The following is a 17273-nucleotide window of genomic DNA, read 5'->3' as shown; positions in this document are numbered from 1 at the left end:
GAATGGCCGGGTTGGATGGGACCCTGAGCAGCCCACACTTGTGCCAGATGTAGTGGTTGGCAACACTGTCCAAGGGAGGGGATTGGAACTAGATGATCTTTGAGGTCCCTTCCTACCCAAGTCATTCTATGATTCCAATGGCTCACGGATTGAAAGAAACCTCTGGTGCTGCTCCAGGCTTTGCACTGGGTTGAATTTGAGTTAGGAACTTGAGCAAAGCCCTTTGCCTCCTTCAACACCTTCCAGTTGGAAAAGAAACCAAACCTGCTTGGTGCTCACCCTGCCTTGCAAAACCCCCCCCCAGACCCAAGGAGCCCCACTGCAATGGGAGAGGTGGGGAAGGCAGCACAGAGCTCTGCTCCTGTCCCCTCCTGCAGCAGCCCCAGATGACAAAGCATCACCCCACATTCAGATTTGCAAATTACCACTTTCAGTGCTGCCGATCTCTTTGACAAATGACTAAACTGGCTGACATTTCAGCACAGGTCATTTGTTAGGAAAGGAGGTGTCAATCCCCCTTCCTCCCCCCAGTGTTGGGTTTTTTTGTTGTTGTTGTTATTTATATATATTTTGGTTTAGTGTTTCTGATCTTTGATTCATCGACTCAGACCACTTGAAGTACAGACAGCAGCGAGAGTCGCATTTTAACGAGGCGAACAGAGCTGTTTCAAGAGTGGCCTCTTTTGAGAGGTTAATATTATAAATGCATCTTAAATGTCTAATACGTAATCAAATGCCATAAAAATGGAAATGTTATGAGTATTGAAACCCAGAGAACAAAAATCATTGCTCACTGCCACCAAAGAATTCAACTGTGAATACAAGCTGCAAACTTGCCTGGAGTCATATTCCTGGAAATTTCATTATGGAGTGAAAAAAATGATCAGACCATGCCTAGTTTTTCTCCACAACAGAAAACTGCTGCTAAGTGCAGAGCAAAGTCTTGGTGTCTGGATCTCAAATCCCACAGGTTTTTACAACCAGATGTTGCAGGGTATCTGCTAGGAACATGCTGCAACCTTCTTTCCAGCTCCTTGCACCACAGGCTGCTTCTCTGCCTATACAAACACAGCAAGGTTGGGTTGGAAGTGGCAATAAGCCCCCAGCTCCACCACTACTGTGAGTTGATTGCCCCCCATCAGACCAAAAAGTCACTCTCCATCTTTTTTACAGTCCTCCTGTGAGTACTGGAAAGTTGCAATGAGATCTCACCAGAGCCTTCTGCTTCCCTGGCTGAGCATCCCCATGTTCTCAGCAGTTCTCCATAGCAGAGGTGCTGCAGCCTCTGAGCATCCTTGGGTCCTCCTCTGGCCCTGCTCCCATAGCTCTACATCTCTCTTTTGCTTTGGCCACCATAGGCTGCCCTTTACCACAGGATAAGGGTTTATCATCAATCAGGAGCACGACAGGTCCCACCGAGAAGAAGAAAATCTGCCTCGTGTGTGCATAAGTAATGAACTGTCTGTAAGTGCAGGACAGAAGATGATAACGAGTGAAAGCATGATGTAGTGCCTAAGGAGCTGATTACAGCTTTGTGGGGGAGAGCTGCAGCCAGAATAACAGAGTTTCAAGCTGATGGGCAGCTGCTCCTGCTGTGCTTCCTTCTGATCAATGGCAAAGCATGATTATGCCTGCATTTGTTCTCCTGCCCTGATAAAGAAATGCGACTGATGGATTGAGCACTGTCACTGGGCTCTCCAACACGGTGATGCCACATAGCTGACGAGTCTTGTGACAGCCCAAGGCTTCTGTCAGCAGAACCCCAACCTTAGGGGGTGTACCTGATGTGTCACTGTAGTACCCAACATATTGATAGAGTACCCAGTTGCAGCATCTGATGCATGGACTCAGATATGAACGATCCAAATCGTTTATTACAAGTTCTCACATCCCTTACATACCTTCACAAGTTTTCTTTTTCTAGCTTTCCCATCCACCCCTACAACTTTCCCATCCACCTTTATATGTCAACAGAGCATTCTACAAAGCACTCTTCAACCGTTCACACAGGTGCTTATCCAATCAGAGCCGTGAGACGTTCTCTCTTCTTCTAGAGATGTCCTTGGTTCTCATGCTGTTTATCTTGCTCCACAGCTTCTGCTCTGAACAGTTTTTCTTGTATTCCCACACCCAGTGTTTCCATGGGGTACCCCAACATGTCCATGTGACACCCAGCATGTCCATGAGGTACTCAGTATGTCCATGGTGTACCCAATGTGACCATGTGGTGCTCAACACATCCATAGGGTACCCAACATGTCCATGGGATGCATGGGGTACCCAATGTGCCCGTATGGTACTTGACACATCCCTGTAGTACTCAAAATGTTGATGGTGTACTCAAAGTGTCCATGGGGTACCCAGCATTTCCATGTTGTACCCAGTGTATCCATGGAGTACCTCACATCTCAGTGTGGTACCCAACAGGTCCATGGTGTATCCAAGTGGTACCCAACACATCCATAAGATACCCAAAATGTTGATGGTGTACCCAGTGTGTCCAAAGAGTTCCCCACATGGCCATGTGGGATGCAACATGTCTGTGGGGTACCCACGGTGTCCACGTGGTACCCAAAATGTCCAGACCATCTCCTTAAACTGCCTGCTATTTTTTTTTTTTTTTGCTTGGCAGACCCAACCAAGTGGTGGATCTTGTTGTGGCCTGATTTGCCAAGTAATAAAAGACTCCATGCACTCCTTTATTAATTTATTAATTAATTGAATTTTTGCCATCCTGTTCCTAAGTCCTGCCACTCTACACCAGGCGTGAGCATTTCTGCAGCAGTTCACAACAGTAACAAATAACTTAGAGGTAGCAAGGAGTTCTAAACAGGACGAGTCGATCCTGACTTATTGTTATTATCTCCTAATGGTTTGCCTGGTATTGTTCTGTAATTACTCAGTGAATCACACTGGCAGTTTGCACGTTTGCTGTTCCTGTGCACTGCTCCCATGCCTTATGTGATCTTGCACACAAGGATGCTGCCCATAGCTCGTGCCATCCTGCTTCCCAGCGCTGAGACAACACGGACACACTGTTTGCTTAGGTTTAGTAACAGCTTCTTATCTCTGTAAATAATTCCTTGCTAATTAAGCTCTGACTGGCCGGTACTTATTGCCCAGCCCTATGAATAATAGAAAGGGGAGTAAATCCTTATTTTAATAAGCCCAAGAAATATTCAATTCAGCCACAGTGCACTAAATTGAACGAGCCCTTACCAAGTGTCTGATTTGCTGAGCTCCATTCCTGCAGGGATTGCTTTGTCACCGTATTTCTATACGGCACGATGTTTTTATTGTGCTGATGTGGAGTTTCTTGGGGCCATTCCCAGCGCTTTGCTCTGGGAGTCCATTAGATTCGGATGCTGAAGGAAAGGGCTGCTTCCCTGATGCCCTCTGAAAGCCTCAGATAAATCACAGAGTACCCAGAGACACTCCTCTGTCTGAGTCTGCCCCTCACTTCTTTCAGTGACATTGGCTTGTTTCCCAAGCAAAGAGAGTTTTGCCTTGTAGAGCACACCACAGCAGGGCAGCACTTTGCTTCACATTATTGCAACTGCTTTTTTTTTCTTGCTACAATTCCCCAGCTGCTCTTCACCAAGTGCTACGAGGCACTGCTCTACAACTCCCAGCAGAATCTTACCCCTCCAGCTGCTAAGATGCATGACAGCTTTGGGCACGCGTGCCGAGCATCCTCCTGACTGCTGCCCTTTGCCAATTCCTGGATAAGCTGATAGCAAAGAGCTGATAGCCCCCATGTCTGGGGACATGGGTGGCACCTGAGAGCCCAGTGTGCACTGCCTGCTCTCTGCCAGCTCTCCACCATCATTGCATCACCACCAGCCACTTTTCTTCACTGGTATATTTTGGTTCGTTGGAGCTATTCCTATGCATACAAGCATCCTTTTTTTCTTCTTCTGTTCTTCTGCACCAGGTTTAACCTTGCTGCCTTGTCAGAGGGCTTTTCTGCAGTTGTTAAACAGCTCAACCAGAACGACCCAGCAGTGCCCTGCTAATTGCACGCACTTTTCTTGGATAATTGGGTCTGCTCTGACGTCACACTGAGCTCCTGCTTGGCTGTGCTGTGGAGGCAGTGCTCTGTGCATGATGTGAACCATTTGGCCTCAGCATCCCTGAGCTTCTCACCCCAATGTAATTGGGACACTGGGAGCAGTGGGAACAGTGTGCCATTATTCAAAGCCATCAGTGATCCATGCTCTGCTCTGGGCACTCCCTGCAGAACCAGGGCTAGGACACTCTGCTCTCTGAGCTACAATTCCCCCTTTACCAGCACCAGCAAAGCTGCAAGGAGGTCCAGCTTGAGCCATGCCCACAAACCCACATCTCACCACTGTCCCAGGCTCAATTCCTCGCACCCCATCCCCATTCCCTGCCCAAACCAGCCCTTCTTTCTTTGACAGCACAAACCCACGTAAATTGATGCAACTGTGATCATCCACAGTCAATTTTATCAGCAGCAAAATCAGTGCACGGTGGGAAGCAGCTCGCTTTCAAGCCAGACAGAATGTTGCAGTGTTTGATCTTGCTGTCTCGTTTCCCAGTAGCAGCACTGCCTTCTCTACCCACTGTGGATCAGGAAACACCAATCTAGCCCATGCCAGTCACAGTTCTCAGCAGGGGTTTCTCACTGAAAGCAGCATGCGTGCAAACACAATAGTTATATAAAAGTTCACGTTTTAGGAGACTTCCATCTATTTATTTAAGACGTTTCAAGTAGGAAGTACTTGGGGAGATAATGATTATTTATGACCGCGTGTCACACCTTCTTCAAACACTGAGGGACTCTAACCAAACACAGGAAACATCAAGCAAACAAGAAAAAGACAAAGAGTTGGAAGCAGAGGAAATCTTTGATTTCCATCCATCTTGATCACAACTCCTGCCTCTAGCAGCTCCTGGAAGCGCTCAGTGCATCCAGCTCTCAAGAGCCCAAAGCAGTGCTGCTGCTGTTGCATGGGTGCGTGCAGACACATTGATCCCAAGGCCAAACATTTCTAAGAATAATTCCAGCATAAGACAGTGCTTTCCTGCCCAGCCCTGCCTGCTCTCCTTTTCCCTCAGCAGTGCCAGACTTCTTGTTGCTGCCCAATGTGAGGACATAGCTCTTGGCTGCAAGACCTTGGGGTCTTGGGGTGCTTAGGGTTGAGTTGAGCTGTGATTTGATGTCTGGCTCTTAATAGGGTTAGAGTGAGATCCTTACTGCTCTCAAGCAGCAATCTGGCAGTCCTCCCAGCATTGTGCAATTGGAAATGAGACCGAAAAATCCTTTGGATGATTTCAGCACTTGCATTTCTGTGTTGCTCTGCAGGCCTCACAGCCTCATGTGTCCCAGGTTGCCCCAGCCCTCCAGCACAGCGTGGTAAGCAGCAAGTTGTTAATTTCCAGAGAATCTCATCTCCTTTTGGCAAGGTTCTACTTTTGGGTTCATCCTGGAAAATGCATTGTCACTGCCCAACCTTTCTTCTTATCACTCTCCCCACTCTCCCCATGCATCTGTAGAACACCCTTGAAAGCAGTAGATTAATCTGGTTTAGCAGTAGGTGCATTTCAGCCTGAATCAGGCCCACATTGTTTTCTTAACAAACAAGGGAATTTGCTCAGGGTATCACCCTTAAGGCGACCAATGTTTGCAAGATAACAAGAGATTACAATTACAAAAGCAAGCATAGTGTGTGTACATAGAGCTCGTGATGGATCTGGGCAGGTATGGGATGTGTCTGCTTGGATAGGGAAGCCCCAAGTTATTCTGCTAGTTGGTTCTGTCCCTTTCAGGACACACCAAGCTGTTACTCACCATAGCAGCTCTGAGCCAAGTGCTCAGCTGCATTTCCCCAACGGAGTGGGTGCAGACCCCTGAGGGGTCACCTGTGGGCATTGCTGTACCATGACCTGCTCTGCTTGCAGCAAATCCAGTACAGCAAAAAGCTTTAGGATTGCTCTAGATGCTGGCTGAGTTCTAAGCAAGCAGCTGCTCCTTGGCATTTCCCAAAAATTCATTGCTATGTACCTTTACATAATATCAACTTTAAAGGACACGGGTCTTTATAATGCTTGCACAGTGTGATTGATGCTGGGTTATTCATGAGCTCTCCATTTGCAGTCATGCCTATGAATCCTTTGCCAAGCTGTGCAACATGAATTGTGAGCATGGACACAGCTGTGTTCACTCGTAGGAGGTGACTGAAATCACAAGATCATGGCATCACAGAATCCTAGAGTCATGGAATCCTAGAGTCATAGCATCATGGCTATAGCCATGGCATAGCATATGGATCATAGGATCAGAGCATCACAGATTGAGTTGGGCTGGAAGGGGCCATCATTCATGTCCATATGTGCTGTGCTACAACTCGAGCAGCCCTCAGGGAAAACTGCGCAGTGCAAAGTAATGCAGTGTGCATTGTATTTCCTACATTATCACCAAGCTAAGTTTGCTTTTGGAGCTGCTTGGCTCAGGGATGCCCTGCTTGGAAAACTCAGGAGGTCGGCAGCAGCGTAATGTTGTTCTGTAAGGGCAGCAGTAGTGAGTGGGATGGCTTCACCCTCTCCAATATCCTATCTGTAGTCACAGCGTGTGCCTGGGGAGGAGGATAAGAACAGGGGGAAGGCAGAACACTGCTTCCCCAAATACTCTGCTTGTCTCCATCAGCCTATTGAAGGCAGAGATGGTATTCAGTATTAAAAGCCATTTTTCCCCAGTAGCACAGTGTTACACTGCCTCACCCCAGGCTGAGCTCTCCAAGCACAGGATGCCCATTCTTCCTCTCCGTTGGCTCTAAGTTCAGTATTTTCAATTCCTTCCCTTTTCCTAAGGTCAGCATCAGGCTTTTGCCATTATCAAAGAGAAGCACTGCACTGCTTCATCCGGAAGAGCGGGAGAAAAAATGAAATGGAAATAGTGATTATTTGCTTTGTGCAATTATTCTGGGAACGGTGCCCTGGGGATTCACTGTATAATGCAATGTCAATGAACGTGGAAAAAAAAATACCCACTGCCATGAAAAAAAACCCACTAAGAAGAAGACGCTCGAGGAGTCTTAGCAGCCACATGAAAATGTCTCATCTCAATCCCTTCCCATCCCTTTTGGAGCTTCACGTCTCCATCCCCAGAGGCTGAACATGAAATCTAGAAAGATGCTGCATTAATACTTAGGGATAGTGAGGACATTCAGCCCTCCTGCTTTTCCTCTGGAAGGTTTGGAGCATGATTGGCAAGCTGGCAGATTCCAGCTGCTGCTTCCCACTTTGCTGCCATCACTTTTCCTTGCACCAAAACATTGACCCTGACAAAGGGAAGAAGGAAGATGGGAGTTGGGATTTGAAAGTCAGGTCCATTGGCAGAAGAGAAATTGCTTCCTAGGAGAGTCTTGTTTACGAGATGAATGGTGAAATTAAAGCAGCTCATGCAGTGCAGGAGGAATTTCTCGCTGACTGCTCCAGAGGAGGGCACACAGCAGCTCTGTGTTTTCTTCTGGAAGTGTTGGGTAAGTTCCTTTCCAGTCCAAACCATGTCCCACCAAACCATGTGCACCCGCTTCGCTCACCCAACCGCATCTGATGGCTTCAGGACAAGTATCAGGAACACAAAGTGTGCAACCTTAATGGGGATTGCCATAAAGGGATAAAATACAGGAAAACCAAAACCAGGAATCTTCAGCTTTGTGCATTCCTGGAGCAAAAGTGCTCATCTTGGAGGGGTAAGAAAACCGACCCAGAAAAAGCACTGAAGATGTTTCTTCATGTGAAGTGAATTCTGACAGCGTCTTTTCATGTCAAGGCAGAGTCGGCCCCAGGAGGAACTTTCTGCTGTGATTTTGTGTCTTTGGGGCTTCTCCTGTCACAGGGCTCCCTTTGGTTTAGCATTCCGTGGGATTGCATTGAAGAAGAAAAGAAGAAGGTATGAATAGCACAAAAAGGCACTGAGTTCTGGAGTGCATCTCAGCGCTCAGAGCCCTGTGAGCACAGCGGGGCTGTTGTGAGCTCCCATCTCCCATCTCCCCCAACTCCTAAATTCAGTTCAAGGGTGGGAACCCAAACTTCAGAGTGGGCACAGTCTTCAAAGTTTCCCAGTAATGCCTTTTTTTTTTTTTTTTTTTTTTTTTCCCTCCCTTAAATCAAAGTCATCACAAAATTGTATAACTGCAAAAAAAGCATCACCGGGGAAATAAAATAAAATAAAATAAAATAAAATAAAATAAAATAAAATAAAATAAAATAAAATAAAATAAAATAAAATAAAATAAAATAAAATAACCTCAGAGATGGCACTTCTATTTTATCAAACCTTTTCTCCATTAGTCTGCCCACGCAACTGCTGTCACCCATTAGCTGCCAGAGAGGTGTCACACAGATCCCTTCTGCCTGGAGCTGCACAGGTAGTGCTCACCTGTCCCCCAGGGAAAGGATGGAGGACAATGTTGGGACCATTGTGGCCAAAGCACAGCAAAGAGCTGAGAGCTCAGATGTACAAAAGCTATACAGGAACTGCAGTTTGCAGTCAGGAGGGTTTGCAGGCAGCTGTGGTTTCCTCCTCTGGGGAATCACTGCGCTGAGTTTGCAAGGAGTTGGAGCAGCTTTGGGACCATCAAAACGTTTCCAAATGGGAATTCAGTTTTTGTGTTCAGGTGAAGCGAGGGGAAGCTTTTCATCCTACAGAAAGTGGTCATTTTCTTGAGGAAATGCCCCTTGATACCCGCCAACACCAGGTGGCTTTTCTGCCATGCCAGCTGCTGCACCCTGGGAATGGGTTGTCCCCAGTGCTTCAGGAGCAGTCAGGTCACAGCTGAGCTGCTGGAGCTTTGCCCTCTGCAGCTTCCAGATGCATCCCTCAGGTAGAGCAACAATTTTTGTAATAATTGCATGTATTGATTTCTTCCAATGTGACCCTGCTCTCAGTTAGAAGCACACAGGGAGGGTTTGCAGGCATTCCCAGCACACAGGCACCGGCCATGAGTACTCCCTCCTGGTCCCCAAAACAAGCAAGGAGATTTGGGGACTCCTGGGGACTCAGATCCTGGCTGTGTGACCAGTCCAATTGCAACCTGTTCTGTTTTCCAGTGGAAAATTGCAGCAAATAAAGCAGATGCCAAGCAATAGCAATGGCTCTGCTGCTCCTTGCAAGAGGTGACTGTCTGCTTGGGGCTGGGCTCCAAAGATCTGCTCTTGTTGCATCGATTGAGGAATGACTTTTCCCCCTTCCCTCACTGATTCCATAAGGTTCTGACATCCCTTAGGCCCTGGCTTGTGTTTGGAACAGCAGCAACAGGTTTAAGGGGAAGAAGAGCTGCTTCTCACCCGGCTCCCAGAAACATCTTCAAACACATCAGCAAGACAAAGAATAAATATTAACTTAAGAAATTGCTCCCTTGAATTGATTTAGAAGCAAAACTCCCTGGGAGAGATATAATTTTCAGTCCCCTTCAGCATCTAAACACAGAGCAGCTCTCTCTGTGTTTGCTAGATCCTGTGCATTTAACCCGAGCAAAAAGGCTTCAGTGCAGGCAGGGAGGGTGGAGCGAAGACAGCAGCAGGTTTTCTCTCCAGACAGAGAGTGTGACATGAAATATTCACCATGATCTTTTGGTGAGCCCATCCCTGCCCTGGATCAGGCTCTGCAATGCCCCCATTCAGCCCCACATTTCCACTGGGAGCCCCAGGCTGCCGTCCTCCAGGTGCTTGGGTGGAGAGCTGATGGCAGATGAAGCTCAGGATGGACTCCACAACCACTTTTGGCACTCCAGGCTCGTGCCCAGGGCTGCCACCCCAATTTGTTGGAGCTGAGATGTCCCTCCCACGTACAGCCCTATCGCATCCCTCTGCCACATCTAAAGACTGAAATCCACACAGATCCACTCACATTGCTCACAGCCCCACACCAAAGCCCTGAATTACACAGATTTCAGTAGCAAGGCAAGCTTTGTGTTTGGGGCTTTTTTTTCCTGTTCTTTTATTTTTTTTTCCCCCTTGATTCTTCTTTAATTAAGCCATGAACATCTCCCATGGCAGTGCACACGGAGCACTGAAAAGCTGTGGAGTGTGATTAAAACACCCGAGCAAAGCAACAACGGCGTCGTTCCTGTGCTGCACAGCCCATCAGGAACAAAGACAGCAGCACTATAGCATGAGCTCGCCCAGCAAAACAGCTCCAAGGAAACTTCAGCCCTTTGTAGACCAAGAAAATTAAAAATAAAATAAATTTTTAAAAAAAGGAGAAAAAGAAAAGTCAACACAAATACCCAGCTGCAGAACCGCTGTGGGAAAAAGCATCCCCAAGGCTCAAAGTTCAGGGACACAAGCTTCCTCTGTCTGGAAAAGAGATAATATTCTATTTTTTTTTTTCATCCTCTCGAATGCATCTCATGCATCCCCTTGCAGCCCTGCAGGGCTTCTTTGTGAAGGCGCTGCTTTCTGTTCTCTCCTCTCTGTGTTTCATCTTGCAGGGTGGAACCTGAGTACATCCAGCAGGGACGTGGAGAAGCATCCCAGATACTCAAAGCATTGGGTGCCCATGTCCTTTCCTCAATATTTCACCATGGCTGGGCTGAAACTTTGCAACCCAGAGGTGGAGGGGAGGCTCCTGCTTGTCCCTGGCCAGTAGGGAGGTGGCCACAGGGCCACCAAAATGCGTAGAGGGCACTGCAGCAGGATGGGTGCCCAACGCTGATGGCCCTTTTCTTAGTGCCACCAAAAAGAAAAGGAGTGAGTTGGTGTTCAGAGGCTGTGAGATCTTGGATATGGGATTTGCTCAGCAGGATCCATGTTATAATTAGATCTGAAGAAAGCCAGAGGTATTTTCATTTGTTTCGCTCCCTCTCCTCTTTTCTTCGGTAGTGAAGTGGAAAACAGGGGGAAAAAAAATGTGAGATAACTGGGAGAGTGCCAGCTGAGGAGTTTAAGCAGATTAAAATCATTCCTTCTTTCCACCTGCAGAAGAAACCTGCATGTGTACACACATATACATGGTGTACATCCCTACTGTTTTACTCCTTCCATGGAAGTTCACGAATAACAGTTGTGTTGGAAGCGCCCATTTAACGACGCCCTTGGAGAACACTGGACAGCCCTGCAATGCATGGCATTGTGCAGAACCTTTGGAAATGCATTTCCAAATGAATTTGAAGCCCATTGCCAGCTGAGTGGCTCAGCATCCCCTCCAAAAACGTGGGCAGAAGGAGCTCAGTACATCCTTCCAATGCACCAGCTGCCATAAGGCCAATGTGACACCTCTGCAGGGCAGACCCAGCCATGTCCCCATGCCAGCAAGACTGTGCCACCTCCTAAAGTCTTTCTAATTAATCCTTAGCAGCTCACTATCACCTAGAAAATCCCACTTCTACCTACTTTTCTACCAGTCCCAGCATAATCCCTGAAAGAACAGCAGCATCCTTGCTCTCTTGGGCATTTGTTTCATTTCTCATGGGTTTTGAGTTTGGTGCGTGTTTGTTTTTAGGGCTTTGGATTATTATTATGTACACACACAAGGCGTAGAAAATGAGATATCAGAGTATTTCCATATTTCTGAATCTGAAAGCAGTTGTAAATTCAAGCAGTTTTACTACTCTACTTGTGCCATAACGCACGCAGCAGATGAAGAAAGAGTTTACAGACATGCTATTTATGTGCCTTCAATGTTTTATTATGGATCAAATATCTTACCTCCCTCTGATGAAACCATGCACAGCCCCATAACACTGCAAAGCCCTCCAAAACCCCTATAGCAGACACAGGGCTGCACCTAGTTCTGCTCTGAGCATCCTCAATTAATACAGAGAACATCATAGCTGGCAGCTCAATTATTTGCTTGCAAGGAAACAAAACAAAACACCATACCAAAGAAAATGAAACCAGTTTGGAATAAGAGCATCATTTTTGGGACCCAGAGCTGTGCTGGTCTCAGATAGCACTGGAGTGGGTTTGTTGTATGCTGCAGGATTTGAGGCAGCAGTAATAGAATTAACTCTGAGATGACAGCTTCCATGGAAACCCCTATTTCCAAGTGTTTTATGACTTTCTCATAACATGGTGGCTTCAGCAGGAAATTTTTTTGTAGCAGCAGCAGTTAGGCAAAGCAGCACATTATTCTGGAGAGATGGGTGCTTAAGGAACACAAGAACATGATTTTATTTTGACATACCAAGCTGGTCCACCAAATCTGCTCCAAGGTGCCCAGCTGTGCTTGGCCTCTTGCATTCTGTGGTGCCCAGCTCAGCTATATGCACTCTGTTCCATCCAGCTGTGCCGAGATGTGCCCAGCCTCTTACATCCAGCAGGCCAGCTGTGCTCGGCCCCTTCCATCCAGCTGTGCCCAGCTGTGCCCAGCTTTTCCATCCAGTGGTGCCGAATTCTGCTCAGCCTCTTCCATCCAGCTGTGCTCAGCCTTTTCCATGCAGCAGTGCTCAGCCGTGCTCAGCTTCCATCCAGTGGTGCCCAGCTGTGCACAGCTTCTCCCATCCATCTGTGCACAGCTGTGCATGGCCTCTTTCATCCAGTGGCACCCAGCTGTGCTCAGCCTCTTCCATCCAGTGATGCCCAGCTGTGCCCAGCTTCTTCCATACAGCTGTGCCCAGCTGTGCATGGCCTCTTTCATCCAGTGATGCCCAGATGTGCTCAACATCTTCCATCTAATTGTGCATAGCTGTGCACAACTTCTTCCATCCAGTGATGCCCAGCTGTGCCCAGCCTCATTCTCCCTAGGGGCTGGACAGACTTTTTTTGATTTTCCAGCTTGCCAGGGAAAAGCATTTGGGCTGGAGCTTTCCCTCCTTTTGATTTTGATTTCCCTCCTTATGAGATAAATTAAATCACAATACTCAGAAAAGTTCAGGTGGAAGAAAGCATTACGATTTACTTTTCAGGGCTTTTAAAGCTTTTATTTAATCTTTTTGTCTTAACTCGAGTTGATGTTTGAAATGAAAATGTAGCTTCAAAAGAAGGAAATGCTTTCAGTTCCGAAAAATGTCAGACTATTCGTCTTTTGTGTATCTTCTGAGGACATGCAAGTTACGTCCCGAGGGAAAATGATGGGATTTACCTGAAATTGATGTTTGAATTCCTCCAGTGTCATTTTGTTTCCACCCAAATTGTGATTTTCAACAGAAGTAGACGTCCTTTCTAACCTTAGTGATGCTATGAGTCTGTCCTTCCACGCACGGAACCCAATGGGCTTTTGAAGCCGCTCTGGAGGAGTCAAGAACCGGGACTCACACAGGGGTGAATGGGAAAATAAATGGACGTGATTTCCAGTGGATGGGCACTGAGGAGGGGGGAGTACTGTGCCATGGCAGCTGATGGAGGCTTTGCATTTCATGCTCAGGTTTTGTCTTGAGAAAGTTTTCATGAGGAGAACCGCTGCAGGATAACAGCAATGCTGGGGCAGGAAGGGTCGTTTGAGGATGTTTGTAGCCCAACACTTTTTTTCTCCACGGGTTTGTGTCAATATATCACGGGAATAACAATCTCAGACTGCCTCATAGCAAAGCTATTTGGATCTTTATTATCCTGTGAGTGAGCCAAGGGGAAGAACTCCCACTGATTCCAACAGGAGAGAGCTGAGATGGGGCTGAGATGCTTAATGGGAGCCACCCGATAGCACGTTATTACAAACATACTAACTGCTGGCCTTGTTTCATTTCATTTAAGAAAGGTCACAGCCACCTTCCCAGGTTTGAAAGGGATTTCGGATTTATGGGAACACTGTGAACTGAGGCACTGCAAATCACCCAGGCTGGAAAACTGAGCCTGTAGTTACATGCTTACGTGTGCATGCTTGTGCAAATCCCTGCTGCAGCAACCCCAGCATGGGGTCCCCCCCAAAAAATGGTTTCCCCCCATTATCTTAGAGCTGGGAGTGGGATTTTCTTTTGGGGATGGGGGGGTTTGTGTGTTTGCAGCTCTTGCCACGAAGGGAAGAAACTCTGAGAAAGGGGCTGGAGACAGGCAGGCTCTAACGGCACCATCTATCGGGTAAAAATGCACAGCAGATCAAAACGCACATGGCAAATGAATGGAAAGCAGAAATATCAGAGGGGATTCGAAGCAGTTATCGCCACTTAGAGCTTAATTGGACGCAATGATAGGAATGCTTCTCAGTACTATTCTAAATCAAAATGAAGGTAATACTGAGCTGCTATTCAGAGATCAGAGTTAAGAAAACCTACTGAGGTGTCAATATGTATCACGAGTATTTCTTTCTCCCCAGGGAATCGGGGAAAGGGTTTTTGTGTGTTGTCCGGGCAAGATGCGGTGCAAAAGGAGCCCGGTGTCCCCCACACAGCTCCTGTAAACGAGTACCGGGGCTCGAGGAGGTGATGGGGAGGGAATGCTTTGGAGTTGCGTTTTTCCATGTAGTGGAACAGGCGGCACTTTGCTACAAAGCTGCGAGCTTCGCCTGCGCTTCCAGAGGCTGTGCCGGTGTCGGTGCGATTGTGTTTTCCCCCGGGGCAGCTGAAAACCAGAAAAACAAACTCCGGCTGAAGGAGGAGGAGGGAGGGAGGCACCCCGCAATCCCACCTCCACGCTCAGAGCCCGGCGGCTCCCGAGAGCTGCCGGCGGAGCCGCGTTCCCCTCTCTCGGCCGGGAATAAAGCCGGGGAGGAGGAGGGGGCTTCGGCGGGCGGCGGGGCCGAGCGGAGCTCCGTCCCTCCCTCCCTCCCTCCGCCTCCCCAGCGCGGCTGGCGCCGAGCGGCGCGGCTGCCGCCACCGCAGCCCCGGAGCCGGGACGCGAACAGCGGGGAAGCGTCGCCTTTCTCTCCCTCTCCTCCTCTTCATCATCCGCCCAGCGGGGCGCGGACGGCTTTTCCCTGGGAGAACGGGCATGAGAACGGCGCGGGGTCGGCGCTGAACGGCTGCACGGAGAGGGGCTGGGACCGGGATCGGGACCGGAGGGAGCGGTGGTGACAGCGCTCGCCTCGAGGCTCGGAACCGCCGGCCGGTCACGGAGCGCGGAGCTCGGAGGTGCCGGAACGAGGAGCTGATCGCGGAGCTCGGAGGTCCCGCGGGCGGAGCGGCAGCGGGAGCGCACCCAGCAGCGGGCCATGCCGGCTCGGCACCGCCGCGTGTGAGCGGCTCCCCCGGCCGAGCGGCAGCCTCGCCGAGCCGCCCCGTTGCCCCCCGCGGGGGTGCGGTCGCGGCGGGGAAGAGGCGGCGGCGGCGGCGGCATCACCACCGGCATCACCAGCAGCGGCGGCGGGGCCCGGCATGCAGCTCTCCCCGAGCACCGCGAGCTCGGGGCCGGTGCGGCGGGCCGACCGCTGCGGCTCCCCCCGCCGCTCGGGGCCGCTGCGGGCCGCGGCGCGGGGGCCGGGCATGGCGCGGGGCTGCTCGCACTGAGCCCGCGGCGGCGGCGGCGGCGGAGGGGAGCGGCGGGGAGCGCCCATGGCGCGGGGCCGCCGGGTGCCGGCGCTGCGCACGCGGCTGCACGGGCTGCGGCACATGTGCTCGCGGCGGGCGGCGCTGCCGCGGCGGGCGCTGTGGGTGCTCGCCTTCTGCACGGCGCTGGGTCTGCTGCTCTCCTGGTCCTCCAACCGCCTGCTGCACTGGCTTTCCTTCCCGTCGCACACGCAGGTGCGCACCGAGTGGAGCCGGCAGTTGGCTTTCCCCGCCGTTACCCTGTGTAACAACAACCCGCTGCGTTTCCCCCGCCTGTCCAAGGGGGATTTGTACTACGCGGGGCATTGGTTGGGGTTGCTGCTGCCCAACCGCACCGCCCGGCCGCTGCTCACCGAGTTGCTGCGCGGCGACGAGGCGAGGTTGCGGTGGTTCGCCAAGCTGGCCGATTTCCGCCTCTTCCTGCCGCCCCGCCACTACGAGGGCATCAGCGCCGACTTCATGGACCGCCTGGGCCATCAGCTGGAGGACATGCTGCTCTCCTGCAAGTACCGCGGCGAGCTCTGCGGGCCCCACAACTTCTCCGCGGTGAGTGCGCCCGGGACCCTCTCCCCCCCATCTCCCCGAACCGCATCCCTGCCCGGCCGGGGCGCTCCCTGGGGAGAGCTTCATCGACGTGTGCTTCTTTATGCCACGGTTTCCGCGTTTCCTCCACGCTTCGCGTGTTTTTCCCACGATGTGCGTCTTTTCCTCACACTTTGTGTTTTTTCCCAACGGTCTGCGTGTTTCCCCCCCCCCCATCTGCGTGTTTTCCCCACGGTGTGTGCGTCTTTTTCCCATACTTTCCACGTCGCGGCTGGTCCGTTTTGGAGGGGGGTTGCGTATGGAGGTCGCAAACAGACACCGTTTGCTGGCATTGCAGCAGAGTGGGACGCGCGCTGTGAATGGGATGGGTGGGACAGCGGTTCTCAGCGCTGGCACTGCTGAAGTGCTGCGTTTCAAACACCAAATGGCAGCGGTGGCCACGAAGTTCCCATTGCAGAGCATTCCCATTGCAGTTCTCTCCCCAGCAGATCACAACCGTTTCCCTCAGTGTTTCCTTCTCTCCTCCAGAGCAGAGCTGATGCTTTCTGTTTTAAAGGCTACCTCAGGCCATCAGCAGTGGGAAGCGGAGGCTCACGCTCACTGCTGCTATTTTTAATTGAAAAAAAAAAAACAAAAAAAACCACCAAAAACTCCAACAAACCAACCTTGCAGCCATCTGAGGTACTTCATGACATTTTTTCCTGTTGCTTTCAGCACTGTGGCATCTCGATTCTTTCCATCCACAGCTGGGAAGCAAAGTTTCCTGAGGTGAACTCTGTCTGCAGCCACAGGCTGAGGCTCAGCTCAGCTCCCTGGTATGGGAAGAGCTGGTAGGTGGGTCCCCCTCCATCCAGAGCAGCCTTTGCCTGCTGGATGCCGAATGAATCCCTCCTGGGTCAGCAGAGCTGCACCCTGCAGCTGCGTGCTGTTGTGTGGCGTGCTTTGCTTTGCAAATGATGAGCTGCTGTGGCAGGAGTCTGCATGTGGGCTTTGCTGTGGAGTCAAGCCCCTAAAATTTGCAAGCCATTACCGGCGTATCCCTGCTTAAATAACCCCTGTTGGACTCTTTGCAGTATAGAGTGCAGTGAGAGGAGGTGGTGGGTTGGAGTAGTTCTAAAAGAGAGCTCAGAGTGGACTCTTAAATGAACTCCACTGGTGGCAGCTGGGTGTTTATTGTGCTGGACTATTGTGCTGGAATTTTGTGCTGGGTTATTCTCCTCTTCCCATCTCTGTAGATACACAGGAGGGAGGGAGATGAGCTGTGGCTGCTGCTGGTAGCGGGGCTGCTATCTATGGGGAGGGGGAGTTCTGAGCCGCTGCTGCTCCGCACGCAGGAGAGGAGCT

The 17273-nt window shown here is 50.2% G+C and overlaps 1 protein-coding gene across 2 annotated transcripts in view; it reads left to right on the top strand.

The window, feature by feature from the left end:
• ASIC2 (acid sensing ion channel subunit 2) overlaps positions 1-17273 on the top strand; it is a 416329-nt gene that overhangs the window by 322856 nt on the left and 76200 nt on the right. The window contains exon 1 of one of the 2 annotated variants that reach the window (XM_031600965.2): positions 15393-15932. The exons of the other annotated variant lie outside the window; for it this stretch is intronic. Coding sequence (XP_031456825.2) covers positions 15393-15932 — 540 coding nt within the window. Of the gene's footprint in view, positions 1-15392; positions 15933-17273 lie in introns of those variants that run through there. 2 annotated transcript variants of the gene reach the window in all.

This window comes from Phasianus colchicus, chromosome 26 (assembly GCF_987193195.1).
Source record: "Phasianus colchicus chromosome 26, bPhaCol1.hap1.1, whole genome shotgun sequence".
Classification (NCBI taxonomy): Eukaryota; Metazoa; Chordata; class Aves; order Galliformes; family Phasianidae; genus Phasianus; species Phasianus colchicus.
This window is presented reverse-complemented; position numbering and strand designations above follow the sequence as displayed.